The sequence below is a fragment of the Motacilla alba genome, chromosome 1A (genome assembly GCF_015832195.1).
Source record: "Motacilla alba alba isolate MOTALB_02 chromosome 1A, Motacilla_alba_V1.0_pri, whole genome shotgun sequence".
NCBI lineage: Eukaryota > Metazoa > Chordata > Aves > Passeriformes > Motacillidae > Motacilla > Motacilla alba.
The window spans coordinates 63,496,053-63,521,052 of NC_052031.1; the positions used below are offsets into that span (position 1 = coordinate 63,496,053).

Here is a 25,000-nt window from a genome sequence, read left to right on the forward strand (position 1 = left end):
TTAATAGGCCACAGCTGTGTCCAATAAGGATGAGTGCTATAAAAGAGTGGGTTAGAAGAGGGTTGGAGTTTGTTGGCTGTGTTGTGAGGAGCTGCCCCTGAGGAAACCCCCAAGAAGGTATGGAAGATTTGCAATAAGCTAACAACAAACTTAGATGCTGTATAAGTCTCTGCTTCAGTGAAGTACACAGAATTATAGACTGTATTGCATGTAGCCTGAGTCACCACTCTGTAAGTGGTTCACTATAAAAATACTTTAAACATTAAATTCCTGTCACTGGGTTATCAAGTATTCATTTTATCTGCTGAGTATCACCTATGACTGTGCTAAATAGTACAAACCCAGAAGACTCAAGGGGAAAAAGAAAAATTCACTCTATGGCCAGATGGACCTTGATGATCTCAGGTGCTGGGAAGCAATGAAACCATGAACCAAGCCATAGAGCTACCACTTGTTAAAGTCCTCAGTGGACATGGGGTAAAACTTTAGGAATATGAAACCTCACAGTTATAGCTGTGAAGCAACCTGTAGCTAGGAAAAACAATGAGTGTGTCAGAAGTAGAGATTATGCTGCATTTTAAAAGAAAAACAATCAGGGTATAATTGAAAGATACCCCATGCCAGCTTTACAAGAACAAAACAGTACTCCTCTCTCACTTATTCTTCCATTATTTGAGCAGTTCACCTCAAACACCAGTGGATCACTTTTAGCATCTACTTCTGTCCATGTATATTCATGCACAAGTAATTCCTGCATGTGATAAAAATTCCATGTGGACCCCATGTACTCTTCCTACCTTTCCTTGGCTTATTTTTTTAAGTGTTTTTTAGCTTTAGTTTTCCAGTGTTGCTTCATTAGTTGCATTGAATATTTAGGTTTGAATTAGAAATAAAGAGTAAAAAAAGGTTAAGGTTAAAAAAGTCAGTGTGTTTCTACAACAGTATTTTGGACTTTGGGAATTTAAAAGGAGTTATGAAGACCATCAGAGAAGCTTAAAATGCACAGTACTTTGTTGAGATAGATGACTTGGGATCTGTGTTTCAAAGTGTGTGGATGGGAGATGCAAAATGTTCAGTGGGTTTTGTTATTTTCCAAAACTTGACTTGCTTTGTGTGGTAGCAAGATAAAATCATCCCCTCTTTCTCTGGCTGTGTGAGGAACACTGTTCAAATTGTTGTTTAAGCTTTTCAGGCATCTAGGCCTCCTCAGCATTTAGTGAGTCACGGTGCAGGTGCAGTTCACAGCTGGGAACAGAAACAAAGGACAAAGTGAATCAGTTTCTTTTTCTTTTCCAATCTCCTGGAACGTAGAAACACAGATGTGGAGTTACTAGGGAGTGAAATTTGATTTTCACTTTTGCCTTTCAAAACTGAGCCATTGGAAAAAAAATATCTTGGTACCAAGTATTTGAAAGTCTTATGTGTCTGACAAAAACCACGGAGTATTATGGGGAACATTTTGCTTTGAGGAGAAAGTGCAAGCTTGCTGAACTTGATACAAATGACCTGAAAGGTTTAGGTACAGGGAAAAGAGAAAATAAAGAATGAATGAGAGTTGGAATTAATTGCTAACTACATTCACCTGCTTCAGTTAAAGGCAAGGGGTTTTTTTCTCCTAGTTTGGCAGGCAAACAGGTTAAACTGCAAAGACACATCAAAGGCTTGTGTTTCACAAGAAGCCATTCTCAGAAGTTGTAGTGTGAAAAAGCACTTCCAACAGCATGGTCAGTCTGCCAAAATTGCAACCCATGCCACAGCAGTTGCCCTGTCCCTTTTGGGTATTTTTGTCCTTGAGGAAAGAAGAGCACGTGGGAGGCTTCTCTTCTGCTGGCCCTCTCTGCTTGCCTCTTGCTGCTGGTAATGCTTATTTGCCTTGCTGCAAACTCAGCTATTCTGTACCACTGCACTGGAGTTCAATACTTGCTCCAGTAAATTGGTGTTAACTGGCACAGGTACTTGGGATCAACTGCTCAGAATTTCCAGCAGTAAATTTCCATGCCAGAGGTAGCAGTTGGAATCCCTTTATATTTAGTGTGGTTTTTTGAGATGTGCAGTTCTGACTCCTCACACCTGAGGACACCTGCCTGTCTTTAAACATCTGAGCAGCCCTGTTGACTTCTACTAAATCAGAGTTCTTCCCTTTTTGAGGCGTACATGTGTGTGTTTAGAGCCTGTGTACACAGCTGGAATGTGCCATCATAAATCCCTCTTACAAGAGGTGTCATTTTCCAGAGTCCAGCTCTCCAACATTCTCTGTTCAGAAATACTGATAATTTTGGGATGTATGAGTAGAAAAAAAATTCTGCTGTGATTAAGAAAGCCAGAGAATTACATTATTTATAATCCTTTCCATGTATTTGACATGTTAATTAAGTTACCAACGAGGAACCCTCTTCAGGTAGCCAGGGAAAAATTTCCTGAGACATGTTCAAGCACCTGCAGGAGTCTGCCAGCCAAGTGCCTGCTGTGGAGGTGGAAAATTCATCTTTTCTGTGGTTACAGCTTTCATGCTGTCTTCCATAGTAAAATTAAGGCAGCTCAGCATTACTGCAGTTTGGTTTTAAGTCCTGGGTGCTGGAGAGCTTAGAAAAAACCAACCAAAACCACCCCAGAAAAACCAAACCACCCTCAAAAAACCAAGAAGCCTTTCATAAGAAAAAAGAGGGGAAAAGAAAAATCACTGACTTTGAAGGGTTGTCTGGATACACTGAGGAGCTGAGGTGCTGTTAAAGAATCAGCTTTAACTTCCTCCACTGCCCAGAAACACATGCTGCATTTCAAAGTTGAATTTTGGGGGAGGGCATTTAATTTTGGGGACTGGCAAACTCATTGTCCTGCTGGCAGCACACAGCACCTGAGTCACTTGACCAGCCACATTAAATCTGGACAAATGCCTGGCAAGGCAGAGCTCCTGCTGAGAGCAGTTTGCAGTTCAAAAGAACAATATTCATTCAAGGATATAACTACTACAAAGTGGTCTTCATCAAGTGGAAAACTCATGATGAATAAACACAAATACAACTTATTTTTTGGAACTTGGAAAAACTAAGTTTGGTAGTAGTTGCTAATTTTTTCCCTGGAAATCTTTCTTCCAGCTCTGAGAGTAGGAGGAAACATATTCTTCCCATGCCTTTATTGCTTGATAGTTTCTTCTGAGAAGACTATTTTTGCATAACATCTAAGCATTTGTCAGCAAATTTTTCCATAAAAGGCAGCCTCTTTATAGTCAGTGTAAATTTACATATTCTTTTAAGTCTGTTTTGGCTGTGTTTCTGCTACCATTCAAGGCAAAGTGAAGGGAGGGGGACTAGGTTTGGGGCTGGTACATCCAAATAAAAGTACATTTTTTCTATTTACAACTCTCCCCAGTGGTTGGTATTGATGACAGAGCTCTTCTGTTCCTCACCAGAAGCTTTTCACTTCTTGGGGATCCAAACCATGTTTCTCACACTATTTTATGGCAGCATCAGAGCTCTGAGGATGCTGAAAACCCAACAACCCCATGGCCTAGAGTCTCTGTTTTAGACCATGGTCTGTGAGAGTCTTGTCCTGCTGTGACCGTGGTGTTGAGGCCCCTGTCAGAGGAGATTCCTGTGGCTTGCTGTGGGTTCCTGCTTTGGGATCAGCTGATTATCCCTTTCCATTGGGCAGCAGGGGCTCCTTGTTACATCACAAACCTTTCTGATGGACCCGCTGTCACCTGGACCCTCTTTTCCCCCCATATCAGGTCCTTTCTGACTTCTGGCTTATGATGAATTCTCTTTCATCCTGATGGGGCTTTTCAGAAATAGCTCCAAACCTCTGTCCCACTCAGGTCCTCCTGCCTCTGGGGCTGTTCAGGCTGGCCTGCCACCTTGGCAGCAAGTCTGTGTAGAGCCAAGTCCCTACAGGTCCCAGACCTGAGGGCACTAATTGACCTAATGACCCTGACCAGCATGACCCCTCTAGTGGTGTTCCACGCACACCATTTCAGCAATATTTCAATATTTCAGCACAGGAGAGATTGTCTGTAGCTCAGCTGCAGCTGTGTCTAGGTTTGGACTCCCTCAATCCTGATTTCCACCCACAGGATGATGCCCTGCTGTTGTCTCCTCCCTGTGGGCTCATGTGCTGGCCACTTGATCCTAATCCTGACCTGTGGCTTATTTTCAGACTTGCCTCATTGTGCTGCTGAATCATAATCCAGACTCTGGGGTGGACCTGGCTGCACTTTCTGCTTCTGTTTTGCTTGAAAGGTCCTGGGTCCTGACTGGAGCGCTGCTGCGCTGCTGGCTCTGTTGTCTCCCTTGACTGTGGGCTCCTTCTTCCTGGCCCTGATAAGCAATATCAGATCCAAGTTTAAGCACCTTATGGCTTAAATTTTGAGTGGCCAGGTATCATTGCAAGGACTCCCAGCCAGGGAATAATGTGCTCTGACTCCATGATTTCTGAAGGCTGAACAAATGCTTTATTAAGCTATATTATACTACGCTAATACTATACTATATTAAAGAGATACTATACTAAAGAAAAACCCCTGTCTGCAGACAGTCACAACACATTTTTGACCTAATTGGCCAATCAATCCAAACAACCACCACTGGTGTCCAATTAACAATTAACAAATCACTCTTGTACACAATCTCCATAACATATTCCACATGTGCCAAACAAGAGCAGCAAGTAGAGATAAGAATTGTTTTCTCTTCTTCTCTGAGCTTCTCACTGCCCTCCCCAGGAAAAATTCTGGGAGAGATAATTATGTCTCTCTCTGTTCAGAGAATGTGAATGCCACAGCCAGGTCCTGTGTTTGTGGGGGAAGAAGAAAGCTAAGCACAGGCCTCAGCAGTGTTCAGGTCTATCTCTACTGGCAGGCTGACTTTGGGAGATAACACATCCTGGAATGGTTGTGTGTTCCTCCTCTTGCTGTGAGGATTCAGTTGGGATGGGTTAGTTCTGTCCTTTTCACTTGGTCAGCACGGGTTTCCTTATCCCCAGATCCACACACTTGGGTCACACCTGTCTCCTGATACTTCACTAATTACTTTCCCCTTCCATTTTTTTTTTTCCCTCATGCTTTTTGGAGACAAAAAATCCAGATGTTAATCCAGATGTTTCTTCCTGGTGTAGGTAACAGTCACAACTATTGGCTATGGAGACAAAGTTCCCCAGACGTGGATTGGGAAGACAATAGCTTCCTGCTTCTCAGTGTTTGCCATCTCCTTCTTTGCCCTGCCAGCTGTAAGTGGAAGTTGAATCTCTTCATTAAAGGTGTGTCCACCTCTGTGAATGCCTCTGGCTCCTGTAACCTGTGGATCACAGCAATAAACATGTGCTGTTTATTGAAGTTGCACAATTCTGCTGTTGATCTGCTCAATTTCAGATTTATTTGTTGGAATAAATAGAACTGTGACAGTGTAGACATTTGAAAATTCATTTTATAGTCTTTTATTAAATGTCTGTTTATTCCAGGTGCAAAGTAATTGATTTAGGTATGTGAAGCTCTATACATGTCTAAATAGTAATTTCGTTATTTTGTTAGGGTATTCTGGGGTCTGGTTTTGCCCTGAAAGTACAGCAGAAGCAACGTCAGAAGCATTTCAATAGACAAATCCCAGCTGCAGCTTCCCTAATTCAGGTAAGGCCACGACAGTAAAATACTAAAATACCTCAGAGTTTATTGGAGAGGAAGTATGGTCTGGAAGTTCAAGTACTGAGAATCACCATTCCTAAATTTTTTATAGATCTATAACTTGTGTTTAGCCACTTTGTCATTTTGATCCATGTCAGTAAGTAGAGAAAATGAGATCATTGTCTCTCCCTATCTGGAAGCTGTGCTATACCTGATATTCACAGGCATAATGGCACTAACTGGATGCAGTGAGTATAGGTAGTGAAATACTAAAAACATAATAAAAATCTTCATTATAATATTTAATTCATAACTTCCTTTTCATGTTCTTTTAGGTCCTGTGCCTCTGCCAAATCCTGAGGTGATGCATGTACAAATACATGAAAAAAACACGCCTGTTTTTAGAAAAATCTCCCAGCATAACATTCCATATGATAATATAAAGAATTAAATACCACACTGCACAAACATTCATTGTGGCACAGTGCAGAAAAAAAACCAAAACCACAGCATTCAGTGAGGGATTCACTTTTATGGGGGTTGATTTTGATTTACTTAGGGTTTTTTTTTTGCTGTGGGTAGAGTTTGATCCCAGCTCGGGGCAGGGAGCACACTGAATATCTCTGTGTGATGCCTGTGCATGTCCTGGTGCAAATTGCATCCACCATGGTTGTTCTTCATCAGGAGTGGTGTTTACCTGGACTGAGGGCTTTTTTTGTCAGTTGGATTTTCTGCAAAATTTGCTGTGCAGGAGCCCAGTGACTGCTGCTGCACTGAGGTTCTTTGGGTTTCTTTACAGACCCTGTGGCGCTGCTATGCAGCAGAGAAATCCTGCACCTCCACAGCCACCTGGAAGATCTATGTGACAGCTCCCGTGCAAAATCCCAAAAAGTCTCCAGCGCCATCTAGTCCCGGTCTGAGAAAACAGGTGACAGCACTGGCGGGGCTGGCTCTCTGCTTGCTTTTCATTTTAAATTATAATTAACTTGCCAAAATCCTCGTGAAGGGCCTGAGCAGTTTGGACACCTGAAATACATTTATTTTCCTCCTGCCGCAGCCCAATTAGTTTTGTTTTCCTTAAAATATTCCTGAGGAAAGAATATCTTCTAACTGAATTTGCCTTGTTGGTCAGACAGGTACCAACTCTCCATTGTTTTTATCCCCTTCAGAGTCTCCTACTTTCTCAAATTCACAAGGCAATGGTGCCACTTTCCCATTCTGCATTCGTTTTTCAAGGTAGTTCATACCAGAAGAAAGAGCAAGCCAGTTTAAAAATTTATGTTCAGGCTTAACACGAGGCTGACAGCAGTTACTCTTCTCTGAAGTCCTCCATGCTGCTTTTATTTCTTTAGAAATTAGGACAAATTCCCGGGCTGTGAGTGCAGGAGAGCTGAACAGTGTTTGTCTGCAAAGGTGGAATTGCCCACACCCAGTTCTGGGGTGTCATTGCCAAGCTTGCCAGAAGGGCAGAGTCTGCAGCAGGTCCAGCTCAGGGACCCAGCCTTTCCCAATGGATGGTCAAATGCTGCCTTTAGGCAGTGGCATCCCACTGTAGCCTGTTTCCTAGGGAAGAAGGGCTGTACGATTCCCCCTGGCTCATGGGGGAAGCTAAAGCAGCCTGATTTGTGTGCCTGTCTGTGTTTTGGTGTTAGTGTGACCTTGCTTTGTCACAGCTGGAGGCAGGAAAAACAGGAGGAAAGGGGTAAAGCAGAAGTAAGACTCCTGTGTGTGGTGCTGAACAGCAAGCAATCCATGGTTGGAAAGATGGGAAAAACATATTTTCCCTCTGTTTTCTCTAATATATTATTTGTCTGAACCTCCCTGTGCCCTGTGAGCCCTCATTTAAGAACATGGTAATGGTTCTTTCACCTCTTACCAAAGGATCCTCCTCTTGTTTTTTCTTGGTCTGTGACTTTTTTTAAGGTCTCAAATAAATACTGATCATTTTGTGTATGTTGTAGTATTTTGTTCTTCAGAGGACTCCTGTTTTCTTTTCCTGCTATAAGAGTCTGTAATCTTTGCTTTTAGAAGTATTTTAATGATGTCAGTGCACAACAAATACCTATTTATACCATTCCCCCCCCTTTAATTTTGAACGTGCTGCATTTGTTTAACTGCTGCAGATCTGAGCAGAAGGAATTCCAAAAGTGTGAATGTAGACCATAACAAAGTAAGAATTAACTTCAGATCAAGTACCTTGTCCCCTATGTGAATATCTTGACCCTGCAGCTCTTTCTGTTGATTCAAGCCTTAATTTTTCATTTTAAAGTACCAATTATAGTGTGTTTATTAGGCTGTCTTTAGGCTTCTAAAATCAGGAGACCTGCTTGGAGGCAGGAGGAAGGATTTCTCTTCTCCTGATGTGCCTAATTTAGCCTTTTTGGCAAAAGGTGAAGTTTTCTTTAGTTGAATGTGCTGCACAAGGCCTAGTTCAAAGTCTAGGGTTATGCTGAATTTAAGCTTTAGAAAGATATTCCTGGCAAGGTGATATATGCTGAAGTCATTCTATGCCTTGAGTTTTGGTCCCAATTTGAGAAATTTTACTAATGGCCTGATTTTTTCAGAATGCTCTAGTTGCCTTCTGTAATCAAATTCTTACCAAGTTTTAGTTCATAATTCAGAGTCAGACACTTTAAAACCATACACGAAGGTTGCAGCCCTTTCACCGAATTTCAGTTTCATCCTTTAAATAAAAAACATACGACCTCAAGTGAATTCACTGCACAGTGAAGCTCACGTATGCACTTTTCTGCTTAATAGCATCTTCTGAGATCATTCCATTCCTACTCTCACAGGCCAGAAGATACAGAAGAAAAGGGAAGCTGGGCTGTGGGAATGGCTCTGCACCTGTAATAAACCTAGGAGAAAATTCCTTGTCTGTTCCCCAGATCACTTACGATCACATTGATGAGCAAGAGGACAAAAAAGATGTGTCCTTCTACATTGGTGAACCCAAAGGTAACTTACTTATGCTCAGTTTATCATTTTTCAAGAGACAAACTCGGAGTTGATGTGATGAAGGGAAAAGTTCTATGAAAAAACAATTCTAAGCTAATCAGTAAATCAAAATGCCTTCAACCAAGGATGCTTGCATAACAAAAATAGGGGGACACGAATGAAAGGAAGTCTTTAATTCATATGGTGTGAATATCAAAAGAACTTTCTTTGTTCACCATCAATTAAGATGTTGCATATATTGTTCATTCTTCTGTTTTGAATTTTTTTCAGAGGTGGATGAAAGCTTCCTCAGGTCTATCCCACTTTTTAGCTTTACCTCCTTCTGAAGGAAGGAAAGATAAACCAGGAGAAATATTTCTACTTTTTTTACAGCTCCCTCTTAAACATTGTGCAAACAAATTGTGATAAGAAAAAACAACTATTTTTATGCCCACATCAACTAAGAGGTTTTTATAAGTGGATTTTTTTCTCTTAATTTAAAATATTGTGTGCTTATATAAGCAATTCAACATATAATTATTTCAACATGGAAACTGTCTGAATTTCATGATGAGTTAACATACTTGCTTTGTCTGTAAAATCCTTTCTTTAAAATTAAGTTTGTAATGGAAATATGAATGTTATAATGTGAAATATAAAATGGTGTTGTTTACTATAAAAGAAGGTTTTCTCAAAATAAGGTTTTTTCCCCTTTTGCATCGATTTTCTTTGTCTGATGGAGTTGGAACTCTGTTCTGGATATGCTACCTGAGTTCTGTTCCATACCCAGAGGCATTTCCAGTGCTTTTAGGTTTCTGGGGGAGGGCATGAAGTAGATGATATTTATAACCAAAGTTTCTGCTTTAACTCCACATCTCATAAGAAAATAATGTGTTCACTCTCAGCATGTTTATTGGGCTGGAGCAGCTTCCCTTGCTGATGGTGTGGCAGCAGATTTTGCTGAGTGTATTTTTGGTGTTGTGATGTGATGGATAAAATCAGCAAGGTGTTGAGCTGCTGGTAACAGTCCTGGAGGCCACTGACAATGTTGGGGACTCTGCTGGCTGTACTCAGGACTCTGCCAGTGTTTGCTGGTTCACTACAGCTGTGTTCACTCAGTGGTCATGGTTAATCTGAGCAAAGCTCTGTGTCATAGGAAAGACAGTGATGAGACAAGCCTGTATCTGTTTCTGCCTGACAGGAAAATTAAAGAATTTCCCCCACTTTTTCTGAAAATGTTTTCTTCTTGTACTTTCATTATAGCTGGTTGAATTTATTCATATTCTGAGAGCCAGCCATGCATATTATTCCCTTACCAATTAAATTTTTTCTGTTTCATTTTCTTTCACGTTTTGCCTTAGCCAGTGTCAGAGTTAAATCACACTCAATTGGATTTTCCTGATTCATTCCTTCTGTTGCAAAGCTTCCAGGAATGTAGCTGGTGAACTCAATTTCTCAATTGACTGAACATTCTTGACACCTCTCAAAAGTTTAAGCCTGATTTCTCTCAGTGAAGTTCTCCTTGCCAGAATTAATAGGCTTCTATTCCCGGGGAGTGGAAGCACTAGGCTTCAAGCCTATGAATGGGGCTTTTTTTTCCTGTCAAAAAAGCTGAAAGTAAAAAAGGCAGAGAGGATCATCATTCAAAAAAAGGTAATTGAAAGGGGCCATGCCAGCTTCTATTTGAGTGTGGCTGTAGTGGAATAGTTTATTCATTGCTGGTGGGGGCTGGATGTTTTGCAGATGATGGCAAGCTGCAAGGTTGAATCGGATTCCTTTTCTAGGTCTGACCTAGAGGAGCTCTCTGCTGCTCTAAACCAGCTCTCTGCTGCTCTAAACCAGCTCTCTGCTGCTCTAAACCAGCTCTCTGCTGCTCTAAACCAGCTCTCTGCTGCTCTGCTCAGGTGTGAGAGAAGGACTGTAGGAAGGCCTAAAGTAAATGCCTATCAGGAACAGGCAACACAGTAACAGCCCCACTGATAAAATTGCTTGTTCAGGGCAAAAATAGATAGAAATGTAGTTCAAGTATCCTTGAAAAAGGAGATATTTGCTTTAATTCAGCAATGGCATTATGTGAACACACCTTTTCTCCTGGAAATAGAATTTTCCTAATGACACCTTGTTCATATATCCACATCCACCCATCTTGCTCTTGGCTTGCTCGAACCTTGCTTAGGAGGCAGATCTTCCCAAGCTGGGCAAAAATGCTTTCCTTTATTTCTATTAAGAAGGTTGAAGAAAAGGGAAACCTTACAAAACAGAGATGATCAACATTAAGGTGTCTGAAAGGTTACTGTGTGTGTGGAATAAAAAAAACCCATGTATTGGATAGTGCATAATAGAGAAACAAGACCTTTGTTCACCAAAAATGGTAGAGTTTTGAAACAAAAACTTGATAACCTAAAAGAAAAATTACTCCTGACCTCTGCACTGTGTATGGGGTTCTGGGTGTGACTGATGAGAAATGATCTGTAGCAGTCAGAATTTGTCCATCCTTACAGAAAGTGAAAGGCCAAAAGTCTTTCACAATTTTCCTTGTTGGAAATCGAACCTCTCAAAATGAAGCTATTTAGAAAGAAATTAATAAGGAAAAACTCAAACATAAAGATTTACAAAGTTCTAGAAAATAAGTGTGATGCTGAGTCATAGAATAGCATTGCATAGAATGGTTTGGGTTGGAAGGGACCTTAAGAAACAAAGAATCCTGGAATTATTTGGGTTGGAAGGAATCTTGAAGATCATCCAGTCTCATGGGCAGGGGCACCTTCCACTATCCCAGACTGCTCCAAGCCCTGTCCAACCTGGCCTTGGGCACTTCCAGGGATGGGGCAGCCACAGCTTCTCTGGGCACCCTGTGCCAGGACCTCACCACCCTCACAGGGAAGAACTTTTTCCTGATATCTCATTTAGTTATGTCCTCTTTTAGTTTCAACCATTCCCCTTGTCCTGTCACTGTTCGCTCATGTAAAAAGTCCCTCTGCAGTGTTTGCACCAAGGCCCTTTAGGTGCTGGAAAGCTGCAATGAGATCTCCCCAGAGCCTTCTCCAGGCTGAGCAATCCCATCTCTCTCAGCCTGTTTAGCAGAGGTGCTCCAGCCCTTGGAGCATCTTTGTGGCCCTCCAGTGCAGTACTTTTTTTTTTTCATGGGTGTCTGTTGCTTCAGCTGAGGAACTGTTTCATACCATGGTGTATGATTGAACATTTTCATGTAGTCATTTAAAAACCTCAGTCATTTCATCCTTACCTGAGATTATATCCATAAGTATCCCCTGTATTCCTGAAATTAATCTTGACCTGTACTCTTGCCTTTCCTTGTATCTACTGCTCTGCAGCAGGGTCTGTTATCAGGATGACAAGACATGTGCAAGCCCTCTGACATATTTAATGTTCCTGTAAGGTTTAAAGAAGGCACTCAAGTATGAAGATTGTAGTTAATTAGAAGAGCCAGAGGGAGTGGCAGGTCACAGAGACTGATCCGTACCAGAAGGGAAACAGCATTTTGGTGTAACTGGAATTTTCTAGATGCATTTTGAGTTTTCTCTTTAAATATCAGCTATTCACCACAATGCATCCTTCACAAAATTAACCAAATGGCTGTTTCATGGTGCTTTTTGTTAGTGAGGAAAAAAAAAATAGAAATTTGAAAGTTTTTAGACCTTGAAGGTCAGCCTCCTGGGACAGCTCCAGCAGACGGAATGTATTATTCTCTGTCAGCTGTTGTAGGTTGTATACACAACTCATTATTGTTAGATTTGTCAAAGTCACAGCACTCTCATAGTGATAAATCTCTGCTGGGCTAAAAATAAAATTCCCCGTTTATCACAGTGCTTTTCTGTTTGATTTTTGGAGTTTCTTGTGTGCTGATGTATGCACAGTTTAAAGCAAAACTGCACAAAAGCAAATTTTTACCAAGAGAGGGGAGGATACTTCAGTTTTCTCTGACCCCCTTACCTTTGTTGTCCCCCTCATTTAAAATGTGCAGTAGTGTTAATGTTCATTTATTCTGCCTGTAATGCCAGTTTGGATGCTGACATTCCCAGCATTCACCTGTCTGGAAATGAGCTGGTTTTTCCCAGAGACTGATTGCATTTCCCATTGGGAAAAAGGGCTGCTTTCCCTTACTGGTGTAGATGGATTACAGTCTGCAGTACATATAAAGAAGCAAACATTTTAAGTGAAGTGGATTCAGAGGGTCCAGTGCTGACAAGCTGAGAGAAAGGTGAGAAAAAACATGTGGCCAAAATTAACAGAATAAAGCAAACACCAAAGCTTTTGACAGTCTGCATTACTGCCAGTAAGTCTGAAAATCATAAATATAAAGGCATGCACCAAATCAGCATGAGAAAGTATCCAGATACCAGGCTTCTGAAAAATGTCATGCTCTTAAGAAGGTGGGTTTAGCAGATGATGGTGGCTTTGCAGTGAGAATTTGTGGTCAGTGCAGAGCTGTTCAACGTCTCCATTTGTCTGTCAGTTCAGGACTTGTAATGATGGTACTTGCCCTGTGTGTGAGAATTATGGAAACACCTCTCTACCAGAAAGTTTTCAGTCTTTCCTGGTTCAGCCCTGGCTGCCCTGAGTGAGAACTTCAGTGAATTCTGTGGTTTATCTCTCATGGCCAAAGCTGATGACAGGGCTGGGGGTGGGGATGGGGCAAGGGGAGATGCAGGAAGAGAACAACTAACTCTGCCAAACCTACTCTTACTTCTGATTAAATCTAGCGGCTTTTGAGGTTTAAAAAATTTTGTCCTGCATTTATTCAACTCCCTGTTGTGCCTGGTTTAAGACCAGGGTTTGGATACCTGGTCACATCAGACTTGAGCAGGGACTTTGTAGCAGTTGTTCCCAGAGACCACGGCAGTGCTGTGTAAGGGAAGGTGTTTGCAGCTGCCTCAGGCTTCTTCTAGACACTATCAGCACAGCAGTGGGGGGAAAATAATCATGAGTTAAAAAGTGAAAATAGCTATGCACACCCCAGCATAGGTGTTTCGTTGCCAAAATGAGCTTTTCAGGTAACTGTTAAAACATCAAAAATGTAGAAAATTGAAGAAGCAAATAAATTGTCTCTGAGTCAATATATTGACTAATAATGACACAGAAACAGCTTCTTAAAGTGAGATTATAAACTGACCTGATATATTGTAAAGTTTTTGGTAAGCTCTTTCACAGTACTGATGCAGCCCTGATAATTTTTACTCTGGGATCCAGAGCATGCATGGTCTTGCTTTGTGAGGCTCAGGGCAAGAGAAGGAAGGAAGTAAATCCAAGACCTTGTCATAGAAATCTACTCTTGATGACAAAGTTAGTAATTGGGTTTCTCTTTTGATATGTTTGATGAATCAGCAGAATCCAGGCCCTTGTGGGGTTTTCATGACATCCGTATTGGAAGAACCTGTTGACTTAGCCAGCCTTGGGGAAAAAAAAGAGAGAAATGGAATAAGGTTTTTCAAGACTGGAAAGTAAGAGTTAATAGATAAGGTATGGTAGAAAGTAGGTTAAGAATTATACTTTGTTCTGTATCAAAAAGGGTAAGCACACATTATAAAAGTAAAAACTAGAATTTAGTGCTAGAATAACTGAAATCTTCACCTAATTAGTCTAGATTTAATTGTTACAAAAGAGACTCAAATGCAATGGTAGGGTTTTTTTTTCCTAATAATTAAAAAGCTGTAACTATAGTAATAATTCAATTAAAACTGTTTAACTTGCTTTTAAAATTCTGCCTGTTAGGCTGGTATCTGTGCTCATTTAGTTCCTGGGTATAATTTGCTGCAGAAAGAAGAGGGGAAGTGCACAATGACTTGTTGAAATCTCGTGTCTTTAACAGGGAGGAATATGACGTTTGTGGTGACAGTTTCTCCTTTTTCTCCTGGAATCCACTTGGGGTCACTTACAAATGTTTCCTAACACCCTTTGACGTATTTCCTCATTGCTGTGCAGCTCCCGGCTTCATCAGAATTTACCATCTTATGTTCCCTTTTATGTGTGTGAAATTCTTTGTTCTCTGTTACCCTTACAACCAGTTTTGTCCTGCTTCAGGACTGCTTTTTATTTTCGCTGATCATTAGTGAATTGTTTATAGCTGTGGGGGTCTCCAGTGCCAAGCCTGTGCCCCATCTCTTATCTCCTGCCTGTACTCACACACTGCATCCTGTGTTTCCACTTCTCAAGGCCTCTGATATTCTGCCCAGCCTGTATTTCTGTAAACTCTGTCATTATTTGGTTGTAAATATCTCATCCTACTAAAATAACTATTGCAGATACGAAGCCATGGTTGTGCAACACAAAGATAAACAGAAGTAAAACAAGATACAGACACCTGCTCAATTAGAGAAATTGCTGCCACAGCTAAATCAGGGTCAGGTCAGGGAAGGTCTGGACAGAGCAGCCAGAAAAGCTTCGTCCCTCAGATCCTGCAAATTTAACAGCAGTGCTAATCCAGCATAGAATGACTTGGGGAGACATAGGAGCTCTTTAGTGAATTCACGTGAATATCCCAGTCTGCAACTGTTCCAAAACTTAGGAAAGATGAGAATGATCTGGGTAAATTGTGAGCTTTTTCTCAATGGCCTAAGCTTGAGATGAAAACCTTTGCAGAATGGAAGTTTGGCCCAGTTACCAACTTTGAAGAGTAAATACAGTAATGGTGTCAGGAAACAGTTAATAGTTTTTGCTGTCCCCTGAAAATTAACACTGAATATGCTAAAATTGACACTACAAATTGTGTCACTTACTAACTATTACTTAGAAAATAATTCAATGAGGAGCAAATAAAGTTAGAACATAAGAGAAAGGGCTGGAAAAGGTGCACAAGTTAGGTGGATTTATCTCTCTGGGCTTGCAAAGCAAACATCTGAGGAGCCAGGGAGTGATCAGAAGAAACCTGAGAGTCACTAACAGCACTGACAGGAGGCTGCTGAGATGCAGGATGATGATTTAAAATAGAACATTTCTGTCCAGCTGGAACCATCTACATTTGCTTTGCATTGCAGGGTAAAAGTAGATGATGTATGTAATCTCAATAGAGGTTATATATATATAAGGGTGTATAAATATACACCCTTAGATTTAGGGATTTTAGATTTATAAATCTAAACAGGCTGACGCCTAATTAGATGGAAGTGTAAATATTTACCTCTAAACAGGTATCAGGTCTAAATCGATTTTCTGTGCAAAAAGTGTTAATATATAATCCAAACAGAAGTGTAAGCTGACACAGTCTAAATAGATACATAAGTTTAAACACATAAGAGTAAATTGAGATAAGGCTGAATAGATATGAGATGCAGCTGTAAATTCATATATATGTAAATGTGTTTCGGTCTAAATAGATTTAAGAGAAATTAGATCTAAGTGAAAATAGGTAGGACACATGAAATACAGCTCTTCCCTATGTGTAAGTAGCTGTGTGTATGAAAATGTAAATGGCTCTGCTAGACAAGAGTATTAAAAAGAAAGAAAAAGGTGTTTTTAGAAAGGACCACCTTCTAAATATCTTCTTTGTGTCACTCCCCTTTACCACGGGTGCAGGGCTGGGGCTGTGGACAGGGGAGGGGGAATGTGATTGCTTTGACCCCATTCCTGATGGGCTGGGGCAACCCCAGGTGTGGCCAGTGAGGAGGAGAATGGGACAGCCCAGGTGAGAGGATGAGGATGATGGGAAAGGGACAGCCCCAGGTGAGAGGATGAGGATGATGATGGGACAGCCTCAGGTGAGAGGATGAGGATGATGGGAAAGGGACAGCCCCAGGTGAGAGGATGAGGATGATGATGGGACAGCCTCAGGTGAGAGGATGAGGATGATGGGAAAGGGACAGCCCCAGGTGTGGCCACTGAGGATGATGGTGGGAATGGGACAGCCCCAAGTGTGAGGATGAGGGTGATGATGGGACAGCTCCAGGTGTGAGGATGAGGGTGATGTTGATGGGAATGGGACAGGGAGAGCTCCAGGTGTGGCCAGTGAGGATGAGGCAGATCCAGCTGTGGGGAGAGGTTTTGGCTGCTGGGGGGGCTCCTGGGCCCTTCTGCTGCTGAAGGGGAGCCAGAGGCAGTCCCAGAGTGTCTCTCCAGGCCCAGCAGCGAGATGATCTCCCGGGAGTTTGGGGAGGCAACTGTGTGCACCTGAATGTGGGGGTTTAGCATATCTCAAGAAAGATAAAGTGCCAAAGGGCATCTAAGGAGGTGACTCAGGGTGTGGTGACAGATCCAGCTGGGGGCTCTATGAGGGGCTTAAAGGATGGTGTTTTTATTGAATATTAATATGTAAAGCAGTAAGTAAAGTGGGATATAAGCACTAAAAGTACTTGGGACAAGTAGAGGTACAATCTTCCTTTTGCCAGGAGCAGCCACAAGGTGTTTTCAGTTTTGGATCTGGATTTCAAGGGTGGGCCCTGAGAGAGGATGATAGTACCTTCCCTTGTGAAGGAGAGCACTGAGCCCCTGTCCATCAACAGCTTTCTCTCCCCTCACCTTTTGTGTGAGAACAATCCCCAGATATATTCAGTTTTGGAACTTGGCTCCAAGGGAAGCAGGAATTTAGGAAGAAAAAATAAAACTAAAAAAACCAAACAAGAAAAGCCCAAACAAAAACCACAAAAAGCACCCCTAATCAAACCAGTCAGTAGGAAGGAAATAGGTAACAGGGAACATGAATTAGTCATGAGCAATCATGTCAGATCAAGTGGGTTTTGTTTTTTCTCTGACATGGCACTGTGCATTTTAAGTAGGAGATAAGCAGAAGACAATATAATATTATATATATATAATGTAATATATATTATATAATATATAATAATATAATACTGATTTTAGTCACCTTTTCCTGTATCATGTGTGCGTCCATAAACATGGCACCTGGATTATAGCCTAGAGAGCTGGTTAAGGCTCCTGTACAGTGGATGAAAACTTGCTGGAATATGATACTTCACAAAACATTTATCAGAGGTTTGCTGTTGAAATGACAAATGCATTTAGACAGATTTCTGCCTCGGGTGCTATTAAATAAACCCATCAGTGGTCCAGGCTGTGGATTAGAGAGGAATTTTTATTCAATATGCAGTTGGGACTGACCCAGAAGTGGCTGAGAGCACTCTGGAAGGCAGCCTGGGAGCCTTCCCCAGGGCACAGATGCTCCTGCTGTGTCTCCCCCCCCCCAATCCTGGATCAGGAATTCCCTGCAGTGATCTGTCCCCACACTTCTGATATCCAGCAGCTGCTTGGCCTGATCTCCAGTCTATTAACCAGCTGTTTATGGGATGTGATCCCATAGCGTGGAAAAAATTACTCCCTGACTCATGGTCCTGAGGGATGAGTTGGGCTCCAGGCAGCCAGGACAGCTTTGCTGAACTTGCCCTACCTGGAGTCAGGTGGCCCAAACTATTTTGGGAAGAAAGAGCATCCTTGGAGAGAGTAGGAAAAGAGGGAAATTGGAATTTGAGGAGGGTGTGAACCCTGCTTAAGACCATGATTTTTCTAATTACTCAACTTTAATATTAAAAATTGTCCTGCAGCTTGTGCAGCAGGGAATGGGGAACTAATGTATAAATTAAAGTTGTCTGGGGAAACAGTCTCTGGAACATGCTCTTAAAAGCACAGATAAGGATGTGCTACACAGCTTGGATTTTTCCCACGATGGCCACTTAAGAATTCCATCTTTTTGCTCAGTTTCAGGGAGGTAGCAACAGTCTCACTCCGGTGTGAAAACAGAACATTGTGGTCTAAAGTGCCAAAACCCAAACTTCAAACTGCAAGGCACATCTCCATGCAATACAGTGGATGGGAAAAGGGAAACATTGGGAGGGGGGAATCCCAACTGGCAATTGGACCAGTTGGACCATACAACTTTTTGCTGTAGGTTGTGAGGCTCATTGCAGTTTCCTGGTGGCTGCATGGAAGTGAAGGTATTTTTGAGGCAACATGGAACCTTTCTAATGAAGATGAGAAGCAGGTACTTCTTAATGGGAGTAAGGATAACTTACTGCATTTCTTCCCTTTTTGGTTTTTTTCTTCTTTTTTTTTTTTTTTTTTCTTTTTTTTTGGTGTGTGTGTATTGGTTTTGTAAAAAAGCCCAGAATTTTCAGCTTTTGTCTCAAACCCTTTTCCACAAAATAAATTGGTTAAAAGTTAGGATCTAAGGTTAAAAGTGAGGATGTAAGTGACAAAGCCCCAACACGTCTTGGTAGGCTCTGCTGGAATCCTTGTGTTGGTGTTGAGGCTGGATGTGCAAGGCTCATCCCATGCTGAGGAGGGAGGGCTGAATTCCTGGATTCTGTGACTGATTCTCAGAGTGAGCTGTGCTTGGGTTGCATCATCTCTTCCATGAATATAAGTCTTGTCTCTGTCACGGAGATTTTGTGAGTCCTAATTGTTAATGAAGTGTTTTTAGACTGACACAGCATTACAGAAGTGGAGAATGCAATTAGTCAATGCAGGATTAAACACGGGCCTGCACAGTTGTTTATCCTCAGCATAAACAAGGAGTGGTAATCAGGGATGGCAGCTTTTGCAAGAAAAGCTTATTTTTGCAGCAAATGTAGTGAATGCCCTGTGGGGAAAATATGATGTGATTTAATCTAAAATGTAAAGCTACTTTTTAGCCACAAATTTATCTTTTTTTCCGGATAGAAATGACAAAGCATTATTGTGGGAGATGAGGGCATCATGTCTAAAAAATTAGGGCCTTTAAACTGGTTTTACTTGGATGGTGGAGTAGTACATACACTTTTACTACTCCTTAAAATGTACTTTTCATCAAAGTGAATTAATGTCTTGAAAGTCATGTATTTTTCTTATTTCTGTTGTATGTCAGCTGGGAATGCTGAAAAGATTCTATAATTAGAAGCAAAATATACACTAGTTCTTTGGAGGGGGCTGTGTCCATATATAATAACCATTAGTTGAAAAATAGAGAAGAAAAGGCTGAGTGTTCCATTTATTTTGGTTTTGCTCCCTGTTGAAGTAGCCAGGTGTAGCCACTAATAAGCAATTTACTTTGCTTGATATGTCTCTTTGCACAGCAAGCTCTTTGCAGTCACAGACAGTGCTTGGGAAATAATTTTGATATTAGGTGTGCGTGCTGTTCTTCCCAGATTTTCCCAACCACAAACTCCATGGGAATATTTGCCTTGGAAAGAATTTGGAAGTTCTGTGCTTTGAAAATGCTTCTTTGCCCCACTCAGCATAAATGCTGGGATGGAAAATCTGACCTGTCAGTTCACTTAAGGACATGCACACACACACACACACAATGTCTTTATTTCAGTTCAATCCCGTCGGGTGTGAAAAAACCTCCGAATGGCTGAGGATAAATAGGAGACAAGCCTAAGAAGTAAAACTTTGTGTCAGCCTCTATGTATGGTAAAAAAGTGGTTTTACTTGTTTGAAGTGAAGTGATGGGTCATAAAGGTGATACCAGTGTTGCATTAAGCCATGGCCTGGTTTAGTGACACCTTGATATTTCTTTAGTTTCACTTTGACTTACTTCAGGAGACAGCAGTGTGTGCAGTGAGAGGGGCTGTGGTTTAGGATTTACATCACTGGGGTATTTCAAAAGAATATTTGTTTGTTTGTTTTTTTATTTTTGAGCTTCTTCCTTTTAATTTTTATCAGCATAAAACCTGACAGATTGGAGGTGGAAAGAGTTGGTTGCCCTGGAGGCTGTTCACAATCTCTGTTAATCCTGAAGACTCAGGGAAAAAAGGTGCTGCACCCAGTGTCTGCCAGTTAGTCACTCAGAGCTCTAAGGGGATTTTTTCATGACTATGGCAAAAAAAGAAAAGCAGCTGCTTATCATTTGCTTAACCTTGCTCGGGCTGAATTTAATCAGTAGAAAACATCTGGAACTGATTCCCCTTCAATTTTGGAGTGTCCAGTAATCTGCTGTGTACATACAACTGGTGCACCTTTAGCACTGGAATACTTGGCTAAATCATGTTTTGCAATATTGTTATCTTTTGGAAAGAAAAAAGGAAACAACAGTAATTTCCCAATGAGCAAATATTTGCAGTGTTCTGTATAGGTTGCGTCGTTGGCTGATTTTGTGCAGCTGTTGTATGAAATCTATTGATCAGAGTTAATAAATTTCCAAGTGAGTAATACTGTTTATTTGTATTGATTAAAATTGGGCCAAATTCTGAGCTGTTTAGCATTGCTTGACTGCAACTGATGAAACAATTTGACCTTGTTGCTTTTTTGACAGAATGCAATGTTAAATTATGAGTGAATTTTGAGGCTGTAAAAAGCTTTAGCTGATTATCTAAGAGTGGTTTCGGTTAAAAGTCTTAGTCTTTCCTGCAAAACTGGGGTGTTGGACTTCTATAGGTAGCTATTGATACCTGCTTTTAGCTGAATTTTCTGTTAAATAAAACTCAAGACTGACTTGAGTAGTAAAACTTGATAAAATGGAAACCATTGTTAAAGAGGTTTAACAATGTTAAAAGGGAGATGCACAGAAAAATAACACATATTTAGACAATGTTTTGTGTTGAAAATGCATTCCTTCTTTACTAGGGAAGTTTGCAAAACTCAATTTTTTTTTTTTTTCAAATGTAAATCGTGTTTGCTTGTAAGAGAACATATATATTTTAATAGAACCACTTTGGAAGCCATGAGTGAGTAACTGTCTCTGGAAAAAGCTCTTTCTTCTTAGTGTTCTACTCAGAGAACTTTGCAGTGAGTATCCCAGGTGACCTGGCCATAATTTCTATGGGAATTTCTCAGGGGTAAAGCCCATAGAAGTGGGGGAGGTTGATGAATTTCTGGGATACCCCTTCCTCTCTCCTTTTCCCCCTTTATTAGGGGGTTCTCCTACTTTCCCTTCCATGCTCATGTGGGTAAAACTCCTTTATGGCACCTCCTGTTTTGTATTGTGGAAAGAATAGAGGTGTGATTAGTTCTACCAAACACAACAGAAAGTAACCAGTTTGGGAATATAATCAAGCGCTGATGGCTTTTAAAACAATGTATTATTTTAATTAGATCCTATTTTTGTCTTTTTCATCTATAATAGTGATTATCCACCATAAAGGAAAAAAAGTCTCCTGGATTTTCTTTCTTTCCTTCTTGCTGACATGGACTTAATATCCCCTGTAAAAGGAAAAGAATATTTTTTTTCCTCTTTGGGTAAGGTGAATTATGAGGAGAACATCTGTAATACAATTCTGATAACTAATTCCTGGAATTCTGGCCTGCACTCAGCCTTGTCCTGGATCTGCCTCATGAATATGTAAACTGCAGCCATGGTCTGACCCTTTGGGTCTGCTTGTGTTCCTTTAACTCTTATACTGTGCTGAGCTCTCAGAACTTGATTCTAGTTGTAAAAAACCCAACAAAACTTAAGCAGCATAATGCCAGTGTTTGCTGCTGGTGGCTTTTTCATACTGCTTTTGATAGGGTGAATCAGACCATGGCAATGGGATATCTAGAGCTGGTTGTACTAACCCAATTAAGATCCTTTCAGGTCAGGTTGACCTGGGTCTACCCAAGATTAGCTTGTGCTAATGAGAATGAGCTGTCCTGGACCAAGGGCAGCCCTAGATAAAGCCTACAAATTTCTCTTGCTGTTTGTGTGATGGGCTCAGGTTGGCTCCTGTTCCTATAACCTTGTGAAAGACAGAGGACAGAGAGTGTGCACTGGATTTTGGTGAATGCAGGGGTCCAGCCTCTGAAGGCCTTACAGGGGTGAATTTGAAAATCCTGATAAGCAGAAAGCATGCAAAAAGAATACACTCAAACCTGTCTGACCATGATAAAGTGTGTTAAATAGGGTCTCGTTGCTTTTCTGGTTTTGATTTTTGCTCCTGGAGAAATGGGATCTCTGGAAGTTCTGTGGTTGCACTGTTTCTAGTGAGGTAAAATCACATTGATAACACAGTTAGGTCTGTTCACAAGTCAGATGAGCAAAGTCACTTTTAGCTGCTAGAGATGTACTTGGGTGAGGTCATGATGGCTTTTGTGGGGCTTCTGCCTGGTAAAGACTTTCAGCTGAGGTTATTTGTTGTCATCTTCTGAAGTCTCCTTAAAAGAGTAAGGGTGTTCTTAGCTGGATAAATTAATGCATTAGTGTCTGCCAGTTTTGGATGTGAACTGGTTGAAGTGGAAAGACCCTGGGCTGAAATACTTCCTGGACTTTTCTTATAATTGGAGAGTGAGGCAATTTAAGTTGGAGTCAGTTAAGGGGCTGTTTCAGTAATAATTTCTAATGAAAAAATAAATTTGAGCAAGTTTATTGCTTACTTTTTGAAAGACTTTAATTCAGAATAAGTCTTCTTAAGGAGCTCTGATGCTCTCTTCTGCTTCCTCTTTCATTTCCACATCTCCCCTCTCAGCACTGAATGGGGTTTTAGTGTGTTGCCATTTCCTAGGGTGCAGTGACACATCCAGAGTCTTCCCTTTTCCTTCCTGCATTTAGCTGCTGCTGTGCCTGGGCCAGGCAGTTTTTCTTTGCACGAGATGGAATTGTCAGAGATTTTTCCAGTGTTTATCTTGTTAACTTCTCTGTCAGCTGTCTGAAGAAATTGTGCTGGGGGAGATAGGGATCAAGGGGGAGATTCTGTGCCATGTAAGCAAACCCCATCATCATCATCATCATCATCACCATCATCACCTTTGCAAAGCCAGAAATGGTCAGTGCTTTACACCCACCAAGTGTTCCAGCCACCTGTAACTTCCAACCCGTTTAAATCTGGCTCTCAGATGGGGAAAGGGTCTTATCCAAATCTGGCTAAGGGAACACTAAGGCATTTATAGCAAAGGCAGCTCATAAAGCACCGCTTTGGGGGACACCTGGGAGGTGTCCCCAGTAGCAAAACACAGTGCTCAGAATAAGGACATAACTGCACATGAGCATCAGTGGAAAGGAAGGGGGAGGTGGGGAACAAGGCATTAATTTCTCCCTATTGATCTGAAACCAAATCTCTCAAATCCTAGGGTGAAACATTTGTGTGCCAAGGCTCTGAATGGCAGCGACAGTTCTGGGTCTCAATGCTTTGGGGTTGTAATATGAGTCTTTGCATTATCCTCCCCAGAGCAGTAATTTACCTCTTGGGCTGTGCCTTTGCTATTCCCAGAGTCTGTAACACCTTTCCCTGAGAGTTTATTTGAATTAAATGAATTTTTCTTAGATTCTACCTTTCTAGGGCTGTGACATGCTGCTTTACAAGTGTTGCATTTTTTTGTCCCTGTAGCAATATTAACAGTGTTGGAGGCCACTGCATGACATTCGCTGGGCAAGTGAGCATTCAGATCTGCACTAAATCAGTGCAAACAAATTGTGATGTTTTCTGAATGCCATGGGAACAAATTTACTGTGTCAGAAGCCCCATCAAGAATCTTGGATACCATCTCAGTCCTGGAAAGTGCAGCCCATAGGAAGTTCTGCGTGAAGCCAGAGTTCTGTGTGTTTGCCCTGTCCTTAAACATCTGCTCTTCACCTCAGCTGGAGACAAGGCAGTGCATGAAACAGCTCTTTGTCCTGGTCTGTTATCTGATATTAGGCCAGCCCAGCTGGGGTTTTTTTCTGTCTCAGCAGTGCTACATACCCTCCTGAGATGGCTTGTACTCTGCATCTGGGTGGCCATGGAATCCTACTACCCCCTAAATACACCTACCAAAAAAGATAGATGCACATCTGTAATGAATTATCATTTTGTCCATATTTGATAGATGAAGTGAAATGATTATTTCAAGTCACTACTGAATGAGTACTTGAGAAGTCTTAAATATTTGTTTTGCAGGACAAAAATAAGCTCAATTTTGAGTGATCTCTTATTTCAGACACAAACAGATTTGTTGGCTTACTTAAAACAGCAATTTATCAATTTTCTGTGGGCTTTTACAATCTAAAAATAAAAATATCCAAGTGCTCTAATGAAGTCATTCTAGAGAAACTTTTACTCCAGTTATGATATGATTGTAGTAGATATTATAGGACAAGATGGAGCTTGGAACTCACTGCTTGGATTCTCCACCCGAATTATGACACCGAGTGGTGTCTGAATCTTTAATGCCACAGCAAGTGAAAGGGAATACTCTGCAAGGGTTTGCCTGCCAGCAGATAGCAGAGCATCCTTGGTTGGTCGGTGACACAAAACAGATTGTCCTAAAAACATTTGCAATTTTTGTCATCTTGGCAATGTGTCTGAAACAATTGATGGTGGATGTTGGTTAGAAAATGAATGGATTTGGATGGATGGATTAGAAACGAAATTACTCTTCTTTTATTTTTTTGTTATTTAAATTAAAATGTTTGGTTGGAAATCAAGATGGTATCATGAAGTTGGGTTTTCCCCTGATGGCTCTCTTAGGGTTCAACGTCTGTAATGGTGTGTTGATATGAAAACAAGAATTATGAGTGTGATAAATATTAAGATTAATAGCACTAAGAATGAGAATTGGGCCATGTTATTTTCACACATAGCAAAGATGATTTTGTGTCTCAGTCCTCAGTAATGTGGT

The 25,000-nt window shown here is 41.1% G+C and overlaps 1 protein-coding gene across 6 annotated transcripts in view; it reads left to right on the forward strand.

Moving 5' to 3' along the window:
* Positions 1–25,000, forward strand: part of LOC119708305 (potassium voltage-gated channel subfamily KQT member 1-like) — a 417,378-nt gene that overhangs the window by 40,427 nt on the left and 351,951 nt on the right. For all 6 annotated transcript variants that reach the window (XR_005259030.1, XR_005259029.1, XM_038154526.1 and 3 more), the window contains 4 exons: positions 5,110–5,220; positions 5,522–5,617; positions 6,411–6,539; positions 8,407–8,569. Coding sequence is in view for 4 of the 6 variants with exons in the window: in XM_038154526.1 (XP_038010454.1) it covers positions 5,110–5,220; positions 5,522–5,617; positions 6,411–6,539; positions 8,407–8,569 (499 nt within the window). In the remaining 2 variants the exon portion in view is untranslated. The remainder of the gene's footprint in view (positions 1–5,109; positions 5,221–5,521; positions 5,618–6,410; positions 6,540–8,406; positions 8,570–25,000) is intronic.